The 17,030-nt window shown below is 35.5% G+C and overlaps 1 protein-coding gene across 2 annotated transcripts; it reads right to left on the bottom strand.

Annotated features, from left to right (window-relative positions):
• Nucleotides 1-9,010: 9,010 nt before the first annotated feature.
• Nucleotides 9,011-13,298, bottom strand: LOC104612352 (uncharacterized). Of its 2 annotated transcripts, XM_088897227.1 has the most exons (3): nucleotides 13,166-13,298; nucleotides 10,369-13,054; nucleotides 9,011-9,479 (listed from the first exon to the last, which is right to left on the bottom strand). In XM_088897227.1, exons 2-3 carry the CDS (start codon nucleotides 13,001-13,003, stop codon nucleotides 9,040-9,042), a joined length of 3,075 nt encoding a protein of 1,024 aa, XP_088753353.1. In that variant the 5' UTR covers nucleotides 13,004-13,054; nucleotides 13,166-13,298; the 3' UTR covers nucleotides 9,011-9,039. The 2 variants fall into 2 exon arrangements, with proteins under 2 accessions (XP_088753353.1, XP_010278042.1); XM_010279740.3 differs by having other exon boundaries at nucleotides 10,369-13,205.
• Nucleotides 13,299-17,030: the final 3,732 nt, after the last annotated feature.

The raw sequence follows: 17,030 nt of genomic DNA, 5'->3' as shown, positions 1-17,030 counted from the left end.
ATGAAATCATATTTTTCATCTAGGTGGTGGGTAAGTAGTTCAAACATTTGAGTCAAATGGATAATTTCATGATGTCATTAATAATACAAATTTAGAAATATAAAAAATACTTTTGTTTATCATCATTAAATTTCACTAATAAATCCATACACAATAATCATTAATAGAATGAAATTTTATATTTTTAAATAAACCTAGAAATGAAATCATATATTTCATCTACGTCGTGGGTAAGTATTTCAACCATTTAGGTCAAATGGATAATTTCATGATGTCATAAATAAATAATACAAATTTAGAAATATAAAAAATACAAAATATATATAAAAAATAAATTTTGAAAAAAAATTGGACATGTTTCTATTATTATATATTTTTCATATTAAAAAATAACTATGATAAAGTAGACATATTTTTATTAATGATGGACATCAAATATACAACTTAAAACCAATTGGAAATTAAATCATTTTCCTATCTAGGGGGGTGAGTTAGTGGTTTAACCTTTTAGGTCAAATAGGTTAACCCATGATGTATAATTAAAAATAATTTTTTTTTAAAATAGAATAGTACAAAAAATATGAAATAAATTTGAGCACATCTATAACATTAGGTACTAATAATATAAAAAAATAATTATGATAAATAATAATTATTTTATTAATGATATAAATGAAATATAAAATTTAAAACCAGTTTGAAAATGAAACAATTTTCATATCTAGATGGTAGGTAGGTCAATGGTCTAACATTCTAGGTCAAATGGGTTATGGGTCAATCTATGATGGCATAACTAAGTAACAAATATTAAATACATACATACATACATACTCAAAGAAAAATATAAGCTTTGTATAAAACATTTTGATACAATTCTATTATTATATATTCACCATATTAAACAAAAATAAATGTGGAAATCAGAATTACTTTTATCGATGATAAAAATGGAATACATAATTTAAAATCAACCAAAAAAGCAAAGTGGTTTTTCCATCCAAGTGGTGGGTTAGTGGCTAAACTATCCATGTCAAATGGATGTTATTATTAAAAAATAAAATACATAAAATTTTAGAAAATATAAAAATTTATCAATAATTTTGGGTACATTCTAAAATATTATATATTCATCATATAAAAAAGTGTGATTAATGAAAAATATTTTCATTAATGATAAAAATGGAATAAAAATTATAATAAAAAATAAAGAGCATTAATGTTTAACACAAGACCCGACTAACCATGTCAAATGGTTCAATAATTTAATTAGTTATGTTAGGTCATCGTAGGCAAGTGGTTTGGTAGGGATGCAAATAGATCAAATCAGGTTTTAATTAGGGAATATTCAAATCTGATCTGATCCAAAGATTTGACCAGATCTCATAAATATTGATTCGAATCTGAATCCAATCAAGATGTTGGATATTTGAATCTAATATGATCCTTTTTAATTTTTAAAAAAGTAATAAATTATTAAAAGAAAAATAAAAATATAATAGTTGAAATTAAAAACAAAAAAATATAAGTATTTTCTCAACTATTTCCATCATATAAAAAGTTTACAAAAATACAATGTAAATAACATATTTATAAATAAATAACATATATATTATATATAAATAATATATACTATATATAAATAATTGATTTGACCATAATATTAAAAACCAATGTTCAAACGATATATTAGAGTTACATTTCCTCTTGGTAAATAAGTAATTTTTATTATCTCATAAATTAAATAATAAAAAATAAAAATATAGATTTTTTTATAAATTTTATAAGAAAATTTGAACATACATTAATATTATATATTCTTCATATTAAACAAAAATATGTTTGAAAAAATGAGAATTATTGTTAGTAAAGATAGAAATGGCTAAAATACAAAGAAAAAAATGAATTAATGTCTTAATCATAGTCCATTTTTCTAGTTAAATAGGTTAACAATTCAACTAGTAAAGTCTTTTGGTTACTGATTATTATCATCATCATCATTTGATATTGCCACGTGCAATAATAAATGCAAAAATAAGAATTACTTTTATTAATGATGAAATATAATACATAATTTAAAATCAACCAAAATAGAAAAAATGGTTTTTCCATCCAGCTAGTGGGTTAGTGGTTCAACTATCCATGTCAAATGGATCAACACATGATGCTATTATTAAATAATAAAATACATTAAAATTATAAAAAATGTAGAAAATCTAGTTACATTCTATATTATTATATATTCATCATATAAAAAGTGTGATTAATGAGAATTGTTTTCATTAATGATAGAAATGGGATAAAAATTAAAGAGCATTAATGTCTAACACATGACCCTACTAACCATGTCAAATGGTTTAATGATTTAATTAGCTAAGTCATTGTAGGCAAGTGTTTTGGTATGGATGCAAACAAATCATATCGGATTTGAATCAAGGTATATTTGAATTCGATTCGATCTGAATATCTGATCGGATCTCATAAAAATTGATTCGAATTTGAATCTGATCAAGATGTTGGATATCCAAATCTAATATGATCTGAATTTATTTAAAAAATAATAAATTATTAAAAGGAAAAGAAAATATAGTAGTTAAAATAAAGAAAAACAAAAAATATAAGTATTTTTTCAACAATTTTCATCATATACGAAGTTTACAAAAATGAAATATAAAAAACATATTTATAAATAAATAATAAATAGCATATATTATATATAGATGATATTCAAACAATATTATATATATATATATAATATTTGACCATACGATTAAAAACCAATATTCAAACAATATATTGGAATTGTATTTCCTCTTGATAAATAAGTAATTTTATTATGTCATAAATTAAATAATAAAAAATAAAAATATAGATTTTTTTATAAGTTTTATAGAAAAATTTGAACATGCATTAATATTATATATTCTTCATATAAAACAAAAACATGTTTGAAAAATAAGAATTATTGTTAGTAAAAATAGAAATATTGCCACATGCAATGCACATACACTTTTACTAATATATATATATATATATATATATTACAAGGTTATCTATACTATCTATTTACATATAAAGCAAGGGTTGTCCACGTCATCATTTTTATCCTTGCTCTCAACTCTCCTTTCAAATTTCATTATTTTTGAATTTCTTGAATTAATAAATTTAAGTATTATTTAATTATCATAATGAAATTATATAGTAAGATTAAAATATTTATTAAAAATACAAAAACAATTATAATAAATTTAATAATATTCATCTTATTAATAATTTTATATTTTTACAAAATTCATCACAAAAATTATTTACTAATAATATAAATTATAATATTACAGATAATTCAATTTAAATGTTATTCAAATGAAAAAAAGTTAATACTAAAAATAATATATTATTTAAAGATTTCAATAGCTAAATATCTTAAATAACAAAATAATAAAAATAGCTAATAACAAAATATTTAACATTATATAATAACTTTAAAATAAATAAAATTCAAATAACAAAAAATTTTAAAAATTTTACATATTATTTAAATATTTAAAGAACTAAACATTTTAAATAACAATATATTTAACAAAACTAAATTTTAATTATTTAAAATAATAGAATTATGTAATAAAATTAAAAAAATTCTTAAAAGTAGACAAACAATTATAATAGATTTCATAACATAAAAGCTAATAATTTAATATTTTACAAAATTAATAACAAAATTATGTAATAATAGTATAAATTATAATTTTACAAGTTACTAAATTTAATAAATAAATAATATTTTAAAATTTTAAATAATGATATTATTTAAATAACCAAATAATATTTTAAACTAATTTCACTTATATCAATTAATAATTCTAGAAAATAACACTCAAAAATTAATATTTATTAATAATAATATTAAAATCGTAATATATTATTATTATAAATTTATATATACTAAAACTAATGTTTATTTTATTTTCAGTAATTATGTATTGTTTTTTTAGTAAGTATATTTTTAATAATTATTTATAAAGCTTTTTTTTTGTTGTCATTTAACAAAAGAATTTCAATAATTATTGGAGATTAAATTATTACTATTTAACTTTTTAAATTTAATTTATTGTACTTATTGTATTTTTGTTATAAATTTATTTTACTAATTATGTATTTTTGTTATAATTTTTGTAACTATTGTATTTATTGGATTTCTACTAGTTCCTTATTGTATTTTCTTTACAAATTTATTTTCAATATTTGTGTATTTTTCTATAAATTTTTAATAATTATTGGAGATTAAAATATTATTATTTATTAAAGATTAGACTATTAATATATCTGAAATTAGGAGTGTTCACATGTTAGTTCAATTCAATTGTAGGTTGTTTGGCCAACCAAATCGACCTAGTTAGGTTAGGGAATTGATCATCCAAAACTGACTGACCATTAGTGAAAATCGGCCAACTCCAGTCAAGTTGGGTCGGGTCGGTCGGTTTCATCGATTTAATGAACAACCGTAGGTGAAATTAATTATCGTTATTTTGTATTGTAAAAAAAAATATTAAAAGTAGTATATAAAATATAAGTAATTATTAATTATTTAGAAAGTTAAAATATAAAACAATTACATACTTTTATGTGTTTCTATCGTTTAGCTTTCGCTTAACAAAGTCAGTGTATATATATAAAATGACTGTCCACGTGGCAATCTTCCTCCTCTTCAAAACTTGCTTTAAAATCCCCTTTCCTAGTTTAACTCTTTAATTTTTAATTCCACCTAATTAAGCAAGTTAAACTATTTTTCGTTTCAACTTTCCAACTTCTAACAAACAACCTCAAAGTCAGCTTAATTACAATCAAACACCATTCTAAGTCATGATACTTCGAAACTACTTCCCTATGTTATCTTCTCTCTTCTTTCTGCAATCCAATTTAACAAGAAAACTTGTTTCCCTTTCAATCGAATCCGTTCTCTCTACAACCCAGTTTAAGATGAAAGAATTTTTTTCCTCCCAATCGAATACAACTTGATCGTTGAGATTGATTGTAGACATTCACAACTTAGAAGCTTGACTCAACCTGATCATAGAGATTCAGAGAACAGGGGTGAAGCGCTAATTTCTTCTACATTGCCTCCAAGGAATGTTTTCCAACCACTGAGTTCTTCCAGATGACTACTGAATTCTGATAATTTTGTAACTTGAAAATCCTAAAATTTAATAGCAGCCAACCTAGTGGAAGAGCTACTAATTGCCGCCGACTGAAATAGTTCTTCTACTATCTATGCACAGGGGTGCAATAGGGGCTCATTTTGGGAGGTTAGTGACAATGGGAAAAAGTGTTCACTTGTAGGAATGACGCGGGCGACCATTTCTATGGCAAAGATGACTGAAAATGGTGGTTGAAATGCTCGCTTCAGGAAGCTTGTATTTGCGCTCTTTCCAAACTGAGTTTAATAAGAGTTCAAAGCCAACTTTTGAGAGAGAGATAGAGAGATAGAAAAATTGTGTCCTATTGACTGAAAGGGGGAAGTTGGTCAATGAAATTTTGATTCATATTGACTGAGATACCCATGTTTTTCTTTTAGATTTATATGGAGTACAATAAGATAAATGAGCAAGTGAGTAACATCCCATATCAAATTGGTAAAGAGAAAATACAAAATCAAATTGGTAATCCAAGCATCTAACATTCCCATGGCTTTAGACGGAGCTACAAATTTTGAATCTTTTATGCTTCTTGGTAATGAAATGAAATTCATTGAATTAAATAGAAGAGCACATTGGATCAGATACATCATTCAGCACGAATGGACGCAACCAATGATTGAACATTTGGACATTGGATTTTTGCGATAAAATCTTGTCTCATCTCTTAGAATGGTGTAATTTACACTTTGGAGCACTAGGAGAGCCTCCTCAAGTATAGTTTCAGAGTCAAAACTCTCAAGTCTTAATGGATTTTTTACAATGAACCCTAACCCTATTTTTTTGTGTTAAATTTCTGTTTTATCCCTATATGAACTTACATATTCCACATTAGTAGATCAAATATTTGAGGCACTTTAGCCTTGGACATTATGAATAGGGCTGCAACTTGGGCTGAGTTAGTCCGAATCCATCCCAAAAATTATGGTTGAGCTAAAATTTGGGTTAGGGTTAGGGTTGAAAAATATGAAGCCGACTTAACTTCATATTTGCTTGTATAAGTATTATATAAATATGTATTTATGCATGCAAATACTTAATTAGTAAATGTGTATTAACTATTCATGTATATATGTGTATGAAATTATGCATCCATAAATGTATATATCTATATATTTATGTATTTTTTTGCTGCAAGTATTTATTTATTTATGTATATGCATATCTATCTATCTATAAATGTATGCATGTATATTATATGTCAAAAATTTTAAATTTAAAGGAAGATTTATTCTAAAACATGATAACTATATCTTCTTTTACACAGTAATGCTTGAATAAACATGAATATATAGAATCTAGAAAATAAATACATTTGACAAAATGAAGTAAAGAAGCTGGGCCAACCTATCAACCCAAAACTAACACAACCCCAATCTAAACCCAACCCAATCGTAACCTAGTGCAAAGTTTTAGGGTTAGGGGTTCAAAAACTTGGGTTGAGTTAGGGTTGACCACAACCCGACTTAACTTAACCCAACTTATACCTTTAATTATGAGGCCAAAGGATTAAAGGCGTAAGCCTCAAATAACTCAAGGTCTAATCCTTACTACTGGGGTCTAAGGCTATCGAGGCCAGACTTTTTTATTTTAGCCTCACCTCAACAATCTTTTAAAATGTTTCTTAAAAGTATCTTACTTTGTAGTATAGTAGATGAGGGGCTGCAAGTCGGGTTGGCTGACAAGAATTTCAACCATATTGGGCTGAAGTTCAAACTCAGACTGTCAAGCCCATTCAAAATTTGATAAATTCTAGGAATGACAACGGGGCGGGCAGGGGCGGGCAGCCTCTCCCCATCCCGTCCCCGCGAAAATCCCCATTCCTATCCCTGCTAATGGGAACAAGTTTATCCCCATCCCTGTCCTCACAGGTATCCCCATTCCCTGTGATTTTTATAATGCTAACTATTTTGTTTTTATTTTTTATTTTATTTATAAGAATAAAAATAAAATATTAAAATTTACAATCCTATTACAGAAGATTCAAACATATTTAATCATATTTTTAAAAATATTAATATATAGATGTATGCGTATATATATATATATATATTAGTGGGGATCCCACGGGGCAGGGATCGAGGTCCCTACGGGGCGGGGAATGCTCTCCCTATCCCCGCAAGGGGAAAATCATCCCCATTCCCATCCTATTTGGGGTGGATCCCCATGGGGATCGAGAAAATAGGAAAAATTGCCATCCCTAATAAATTCTCAAATCAACTAGACCCAAGGTTGCCTCCCCTAATAGTAGCTAGAGAATTGGGATTAGCTGAACACTATGGCTATTCGGTTGGTTGTGAAATCAATGATAATGATCCACACCAGCAATAAATTCATAGGCCTCACTATGAAAGGTGTGGGTCCCATGTATTTTATTACTGGCATGGAACATTATCATTGGTTCCATAGCCCACTAAACAACCATTACATTCAACTAATCCTTGCTCAATAGTAGAGGCCTGTCAAATTTAAAATCTAAATTGATGGTCACTATCTGTTTTAACATCTCACGTAATTTTTCCTTTATTTATATTTATATTATTGATGTATGTTTTTTTTCTTTATGTTATTAAGATTCAGACTATAAAGAATTGGTTTATTGCAAGTTGAAGAGGCTAGAAGAATTAGGGCAGGCCGTAAAGACATAGGTTGAAGTAGCTAGTGAATAATGATGTAAGGGCCCATAATTTAACAATAGATATGGTGTAAAAGATCACAAAGTGGACCAGTATAGTTTGATAATGATAATGCTGAAATATCATGTTTCCAGGATAATTTAGGACATTTAAACCATTTAAAGTAATGTACTTCAAACTAATTATACTTTTAATTATGATTTGATGTTGACTTTTTTATTGTTAAAAGTTATGGCTACTATTCGTGGGTATATGAAGTTATTGATGGGAAAGACTAAAAAAAATTATAAAAGATGGTTTTATAAAAGCTCTTCTAATTAATTACAAATCTAGTACTTAAAGCACCTTATTTGTGTTTAGAATGATTACATGATTTATATCGGTAGACAATTACAATCGAGAAGAACCTGAAGCTCACATTGTAATATCATTCATGACAATGCAGATTATAAGGAGTGAGTTGCTGCAATTGGGACATGTGCCTATTTCTATATTATGATGTGTTTGATCTTGTTTTCACTTGATTTGATTATCATGGAAATGGGGTAGATACCACTAAAAACAAGGATATTATGTTACTAACCATGGTATTAAACATGCTTTTGATATATTTTTTGTGGGACTAATTCATTCAGTTCTTGATCTACTATTGTAAGGTGGATCCAGTTTTTCTATTTGCACATGTATATCTGTTAATATACCCACATGTTACATTATTGTTTGTAGGAGTGTAAGTAGGTCTCACTTATGTAATGTTTGTAGATATACCACAACACATTACTGGCCACGTTCGCACAGCCATACATGAGGAATATTGACGTACTTTATATTACTAATATTCTTGATGTACAATTAGATGAATATATATGACAAGCAATGTATTGTGGTCAGTAGATTTGGACTCTGTGTTAGTAGGGCCATATTGTGATATTTATACAAGGTGCTATTGTATAAGTGTAGGTAGCACCCACAAGTGCTATTTATACAAGCCAAGGTATAGGTGGAGCCTACAAATGCTAGTTTGGTCTTTTACCAAACGGTCTTTCAATATTTTTAGCTTTTGAAAGTATCTATGAAAATTATTGCAACCAAATGACCTGTGGTCTTTTAAGATCTATCTATAAAAAAAGTTCATCACGTTTTTTGACTTGTAGATTATTTGGAAAATCCTCCTAAAAAAGACTTGTCAAACAATACTTAATTACACCAATATATTAAACATCACATGATACAATATCATCAACATCCATTGATCTTTTCTTACTCCTCTGGTTGCTGGAAAGGTATGTAGAACTAGTGAGCACGGGAGCTATATCAAAGTCATACCTTACCACTTTTTGTTGCAAGGGGATATATCGAGTTAGAACTTGAAGCACTTGTTTCATAGAAGGCCTAGTGGAGGGCAAGGAGCTTGTACAATGGATACCCAACTGGAACACAACACTCATCTCAGCCAAGTAACAAGGCTCCTTGATTTGCTCGTCCAAAGCATCTACTATGGGTTTTCCATCTTTCAAGTGTTGCCATGCCCACTCTGCCAGGCTTGTATTATCACCCCCATCGTTGGCTTCCCTTCCAGTTACCAGCTCTAGCAGCACTACCCCAAAGCTATAGATGTCAACCTTCTCATTCACTTTGGTTGTGTAGCCATATTCTGTGCATTAAATCACATGAATGTAAATTCAATTGGCCATTGGGTGTGTGGAGACCTGTAAAGTGGCTAGTTCCACCCGTGGGTTGGTATAATAATAATAATAATAATAATAATAATAATAATAATAATAATAATAATAATATCTATATAGATATATTAATTTATTTTAACATTTCCATTAAATTTTTTTTTTTTTTTTTAAATATGCCTCATGACTCTCGACCCATGGCCTCGATGCTTGGGCTTGTGCCTTGGGCCATGCTGGGCCTAACATTTAAAGAGTTTCGAGCTAGGCAGGCACGGCCCACCCAAACACACATGCCAGTACAACATGACCCACTAAAGCACGAACAACCCACAAAGTCATGTCGTAGCGGCAAGGCATGACCCACTTTACACCTATAGGTGTGTCATGTGTGTGCCAAGAAACCGATAAATCTAAAAGCTTATGTTGTTAGGTGACTAAGTGAGGCCTCTCAATAGGTTTTTAATTTCTAACAAGCTCCCTCGCACAAAAAGCTTATTAGTTTAATTTGAAGCATCCATAAACATAAGATTTTGTGCTTAAATTAATTAATTATAAGGGTAAAATATAAAAACCTCCCCTAAGATTTCTGACAATCATAAAAATATCCCTTGAAGTTTGATTTTAACAAAAACTTTCTCTGTAATTTTGAAAAATCCTACAGTTACCTTCCTTCCATCATTGTCCCAACCAACATTGATCTAATGCATTAGGGTTTTTAAATACCCATTTTACCCTTATGCCTACAAATTTTGATGGATCCCCAAAAAAACTTTTAATTTTTAATTAAAAAATTCTTTATGTCAAATTAATAAAGTAAAGTAATTTCATTTTGTAAACTTGTTATAATTGAGTAACACTTGCCTGGAGCCAAGTAGCCGTAAGAGCCTGCTACAGCTGAGATGCTTTCAGGAACCCCTCGTTTGATCAACATCCTGGCCAGCCCAAAATCTGCAATCCTTGCATTGAAGTCTGAATCCAACAGGATGTTACTCGACTTCACGTCACGGTGAATGATGGCAGGACAACAGTCTTGGTGCATGTAGCACAGTCCCTGGGCTGCTCCAATTGTAATATGCAGCCTTCTAGGCCAATCCAATACGGCATCTTGGCCTGAGTCAGATGGTAGCAATAATCCTCTCTTCTTCCGGTGAAGCCACCGATCCAAGCTCTGGTTCTCCATGAACTCATAAACCAAGAGCCTTGATTTCTCACTGCAAAAATAGCACATCAGCTTCACAATGTTTGAGTGCCGAATTGTCCCCAATATCTGAACCTCTGCCAGGAATTCCTTCTCCAACTTCTCGTCTAATTTCTCGTTATTCCAAATCTTTTTAACGGCAACGACCCCACCCAATTGATTATAAGGGACTCGATAAACTTTCCCCGACCCACCATCTCCGATCAGGTTTCTATGGGTCAAATTAGACAAGATTCTCGACTCTGCGAAAGGCAAGCTCTGGAAAGCAGTGAGCTTCCACTTTGCACGGTCTTGTTCATGTCTTCTCCTTCGAAAGTTTCTGACAAACAAGAAAGCTGATAACAAGGTAACCAGAAACAGAAGCCCAGAAGAGGTTAGGATTATAGCCAGAAGTCGGGGGGACAATTTGAGCGATTCTTGGGGTTCAGAAATGCAGACACGAAGGTTTAATAAAGCATTATCTGCACACAGTCCTGGGTTAATCAAGAAGCTGTTTTTATAGGCCATGTTTTCAAACTCATCAGGGATCTTCCCCATGAATTGGTTTGAGGATAGGTTTAAAAAGGTTAGTCTAAGTCGGCCGATTTCAGAAGGAATATTGCCTGAAAGTTGGTTCTCTGACAGGTCCAGGTCAATTAGGTCCGGAAGTAATCCAATGGCACCAGGAATCTGACCTGATAGTTGATTTCTACTGAGGTTCAGAGAGGTTAGTGACTTCCATGAAACTATATTTGAAGGGATCTCACCCGAAAGACGATTCTGGGCTAGCGATAGAGTAGTAAGATAGGGGAGGGTCGTTAGCTTTGAGGGAATTTTGCCGGAAAATTGGTTATTACTTGCCTTGAGGACCACCAGGTTGACTGAAAACGCGATATCTGAAGGAATTTCACCGGAAAACCTGTTGTTATCGATCTTCAATTGTGTTAAACTCCTGGACAATTTGCTGGGAAGCTTGCCAGAAAATGAATTGTCGCTTATCATCAAATACGTTAGGTTGACCGCTGACCAGAGATTGGTGGGAAACTTGCCAGAAAATCCATTATTGGAAAGCTGAACGCTGGTCAGACTACTGCAATTTCCAAGGGTTGCTCGCACATCTCCACCGAGATTGTTCGAGAAAACCACCACTCCCGTTAACACACCGCCGGCGCATAAGTGATCTGGCAACTTGCCGGTTAACCGATTGTTCGATATTTCGATATTTTCGAGCTTCATATTAAGGCCTAATTCGGGAGGTAGGACGCCGGTGAAGCTGTTGTTGAATAGCCGGATATTTTTTAGAGCCGGAAGGCGACCGATACTTGCTGGTATGTCTCCCGATAGTTGGTTATCAGTCATAAGTAAAACCGTTAAGTTATTCAATTTTCCAAAATCTTCCGGTATCGTACCCGTCAAGTTGTTACTCGAAAGATCAATGGCTTTCAAACTCAAACTTTCAATCCTTCTAGGAATCTCACCCGAAAATTTGTTATCGTAAAGAAACAGATTTTCTAGCTTGTTCAAAAGAAATATACTGTTAGGGATCGATCCACACAAATTGTTGAATCCGAGGTCCAAGTGACGAAGTTCCATGATGTTACCAATTGATTCGGGAAGTTCTCCAATCAAATTTGTCTTCGTCATCCACAAATATGTCAGTTTCTTCAACTGACCGAATTCGTCCGGAAACTTGGAAGGGATGAAATTATTATGAGCCATTTCTAGGGATTCAAGGTTCGATAAATTAACGATAGTCGGAGTGAAGGTCCCATTAAACAAATTCATAAAAAGACGGAGGGTCTTCAAATCCGATAAAAGCCCGATTGCATCCGGGATATCACCGGTGAAGTTGTTTGCACCAAGATTTAGGTGGTTAAGGCGAGAAAGGTGGTGGATATCGCCAGGTATCCGGCCGACGAAGTAATTCTGAGAAAGGTCAAGATATGCGAGTTTGGAACAGTTGTAGAGAAAAGTGGGGAACCCTCCAGTAACGTAGTTGTATGCGAGGTCGAGGTGGTTGAGGTTGTTGAGATTGCAGATGACCGGAGGGATTTTTCGTGTGATGTTCCAGTTGTAAAATGAAATGGCAGTGATGGAACCACCATTGTTGCAGGTGATTCCTGTCCACTTGCAAAAAGGAAGGGATGAGTTCCATGAGTCCATAGGAGGTTGACTTTGCCAGTCTTGCTTTAGTTTGAGTAGGATGGACTGTTCATCATTTATGGTTTGGGAGTTAGCCTGCAACTGCAAGGAGAAGAAGAAGAGTAGGGTACAGAGAAAGAGTGAAATTCCAACAGAGGTCAAGGGTATTGCACTCATAATTAACGAAGGAAAGGGAGTGGTGATATGATGATGAAGAAGTTGAAAGAGCTTAGTTTTGCAAAAGCAGTTACCCACGCCGCCACGCGTATCGGCAAGTGAAGAAAACGCAACGGTTAGTATCAAAACGATAAAATTCAAAAATTTAAGTCGAGTTGTTACCTTGGGATGCGTGCACTCTGAACTCAACGGCAGTCGGGGTTCAATTCGAGACAACACTCAACTCAAGCTGATCCGCAGTCAACTATGGTCTAAGGAAGTCGATCGACGGACTATGAACCTAGGCGCTGCGCTTGGGTTGTTCGAGTTCCCATCCTACATCAGTTTTATAACCAAATTATTTTCCTTTAACCAGAAAGCACGGCAGAGTAAGAAGTTATTATGCGCCCCACAAGATGTGAACGTGAGTAACATCATCTCTCATAGTAAGAAGTTATTAGTAACTTATTACTAATAACTTATTAGTAACTTATTATGCGCCCCTGACCTAGTAATAGGGGGACACGTGGACATAATCTAACAAGCAGGATGATAGCTCATTTCGATACGCCAAGTCCGCAACGGGTCGAGCTCGGATAACCAAACCACCATGGGGCAAGTCCACCTCAGGACGAATTCACCTCGGTGTACGATGGCATCAGGACTACCTCAGTCCCAAGGCACTTCGGCATTCATACCAGGTAGGATCCAAAGGGCACTAGCTTGGGTGATACTAACCGACCACTGCACGGCAACCCCGAAGATCTTGCCACCAGATTCCGCGCCTCACGGGATCACGCCTTGTAACATCTAACATTATCTTCCCCGAATGATTCGGGCGGAAGTAATGAACTTTATCAGTTGGGAGCATTATCCCCAATTAATGCGAAAACAGACCTCATCGTGACGATGATCCCGAAACTACTCCGTGAAACCCGCGCGGATTCCATTATATAAAGGCTCCACCCCCCGAGGGTGAAAGGTACGCGTAGTCTCTGGTCTCTAGCTTTCTTGCATTCTAAACCACTATCAGCTTGCAACCAAGAACTAACTTAAGCATCAGAGCGACCTCACCGGGTAAACAACCCTAGGTTCTCTGATTCGCTTTTTGCAGATCAACCAAGTTCGTCGTCTACTGGGAGCCAGATCATCTCCAGCAAGGAGCAGCCGGATTGCGTAACATCATTTGGCACCGTCTGTGGGAATCGCTACTAAAAGCTTCTTTCCACCAAAAGTCTCACGCTCAGAATCAATGGCATCCTCCAGCAACGCCGGACAAAACGGTGAAATGAACGTCTCCAGGGGGCAACCTCAGGTCCTAGCCGTGTGCATCGGTCAGTTCACTATGCCTCTCTCTACAGATGGGGTTCCGACATTGAACAAATCTCGAGTCATAGCCCCATTAAATGCCCCACTCCCTCCTACGGTGGATGCAACCTTTACTGAGCCCTCTGTGGTTCCCTCTATAGTCGGGCAGAATCAACTTGACGACCAGGTACACTGTGTACAGACTATTCAGGACCAAATGCAACAGGTCCAACAATTCCAACAATACCAGCAGGTCCTGTGCCACTTTTACCAACAACAGTATTAGCAGCAGTTCCCTCCACTGCCGCAGAATTATCAGTCGGCTCCACCTCAGAATTCGACCCCACAGCAAAGCAGATCCCATCATCAGAACACTCGCCCTTCTCGCCGAGGACAGACTCCCCAGGTTCCACATCCTCTTGGGAGCCAAGTCTCGTTTCGCAACAGGAGGGATAGGCAGATTACTCCTCCTACTTCGGAGAACATCAACAAATCGGGAGACACTTAGCCCGCCAGGGCCATTTCACCTAGGCCATCGCGTCAAGAAGGTCCACTCGCGGGGAATCGGTTCAGGGTTCTGGTCACAAACTCTAGGCGAGGCCCCTCCATCCATAGTAGCCAACACCAGTAGTCTGAACTGCCCGACAACATGTATTAGCCATACATCACGAACATCATCTCTCATACTAAGATGTTATTATGCGCCCCACAACGTCCCACAACACATGGTGGGGATGTGCTGTGAGACATTGTGGGGCGCCCCATAAGATGTGAACGTGAGTAACTTATTAGTAGTAGATCTAGGGTGATTTGGCCTGACTTAGTAATAGGGGGACACGTGGACACAACCTAACTAGCAGGATGATAGCTCATTCCAATACGCCAAGTCCGCAATGGATCGAGCTCGGATAACCAAACCACCTCAAGACGAGTTCACCTCGGTGCACAATGACATTAGGACTACCTTGGTCCCAAGGCACTTCGGCATTCATACCAGGTCGGATCCAAAGGGCACTAGCTTGGGTGATACTAACCGACCACTCCACGGCAACCCCGAAGATCTCGCCACCAGATTCTGTGCCTCACGGGATCACGCCTTGTAACAACTAACATTATCTTCCCCGTCTGATTCGGGTGGAAGTGATGAACTTTATCAGTTGGGAGCATTATCCCCAATTAATGCAGAAACGGACCTCATCGTGACGATGATCCCGGAACTACTCCGTGAAACCCGCGAGGATTCCACTATATAAAGGCTCCACCCCCTGAGGGTGAAAGGTACGCGTAGTCTCTGGTCTCTAGCTCTCTTGCATTCTAAACCATTATCAGCTTGCAACCAAGAACTAACTTAAGCATCAGAGCGACCTCACCAGGTAAACAACCCTGGGTTCTCTGATTCACTTTTTGCAGATCAACCAAGTTCGTCGTCTACTAGGAGCCAGATCATCTCCCGCAAGGAGCAGCGGATTGCGTAACATCATTTGGCGCCATCTGTGGGAATCGCTACTAAAAGCTTCTTTCCACCAAAAGTCTTATGCTCAGAATCAATGGCATCCTCCAGCAACGCCAGACAGAACGATGAAATGAACATCTCCGGGGGGAAACCTCAGGTTCTAGCCGTGTGCATCGGTCAGTTCACTATGCCTCTCTCTACAGATGAGGTTCCGACATTGAACATACCTCGAGTCATAGCAACATTAAATGCCCCACTCCCTCCTATGGTGGGTGCAACCTTTACTGAGCCCTCTGTGGTTCCCCCTGCAGTCGTGCAGAATCAACTTGACGACCTGGTACACTGCGTACGGACTATTCAAGTCCAAATGCAACAGGTCCAACAATTCCAACAATACCAACAGCAGGTCCTGGACCACTTTTACCAACAACAATATTAGCAGTAGTTCCCTCCACTACCGTAGAATCAACAGTCGGTTCCACCTCAGAATTTGGCCCCACAGCAAAGCAGATCCCATCATCAGAACACTCGCCCTTCTCACCGAGGACAGGCTCCCTAGGTTCCACATCCTCTTGGGAGCCAAATCTTGTCTCGCGGCAGGAGGGATAGGCAGATTACTCCTCCTACTTCGGAGAACATCAACAAATCGGGAGACACTTAGCCCGCCAGGGCCATTTCACCTAGGCCATCACGTCAAGAAGGTCCACTCGCGGGGAATCGGTTCGGGGTTCTGGTCATAGACTCCAGGCGAGGCCCCTCTATCCACAGTAGCCAGCACCAGCAGTCTGAACTGCCCCACAACATTTATCAGCCATACATCACGAACATCATCTCTCATACTAAGACGTTATTATACGTCCCACAACGTCCCACAACACACGGCGGGGATGTGCTGTGGGACATTGTGGGGCGCCCCACAAGATGTGAACGTGAGTAACTTATTAATAGCTGATCTAGGGTGATTTGGCCTGACCTAGTAATAGGGGGACACGTAGACACAACCTAATTAGCAGGATGATAGCTCATTCCGATACGCCAAGTCTGCAATGGATCGAGCTCGGATAACCAAACCACCTCGGGGCAAGTCCACCTCGGGACGAGTTCACCTTGGTGCATGATGGCATCAGGACTACCTCGGTCCCAAGGCACTTCGGCATTCATACCAGGTCAGATCCAAAGGGCACTAGCTTGGGTGATACTGATCGACCACTGCACGGCAACCCCGAAGATCTCGCCACCAGATTTCGTGCCTCACCGGATCACGCCTTGTAACAGCTAACATTATCT

Source organism: Nelumbo nucifera, chromosome 2, assembly GCF_055504915.1.
Source record: "Nelumbo nucifera cultivar China Antique chromosome 2, China Antique-T2T, whole genome shotgun sequence".
NCBI classification, from domain to species: Eukaryota; Viridiplantae; Streptophyta; class Magnoliopsida; order Proteales; family Nelumbonaceae; genus Nelumbo; species Nelumbo nucifera.
The sequence above is the reverse complement of the archived record's forward strand: the minus strand, read 5'-3'. Positions and strand labels throughout refer to the sequence as shown.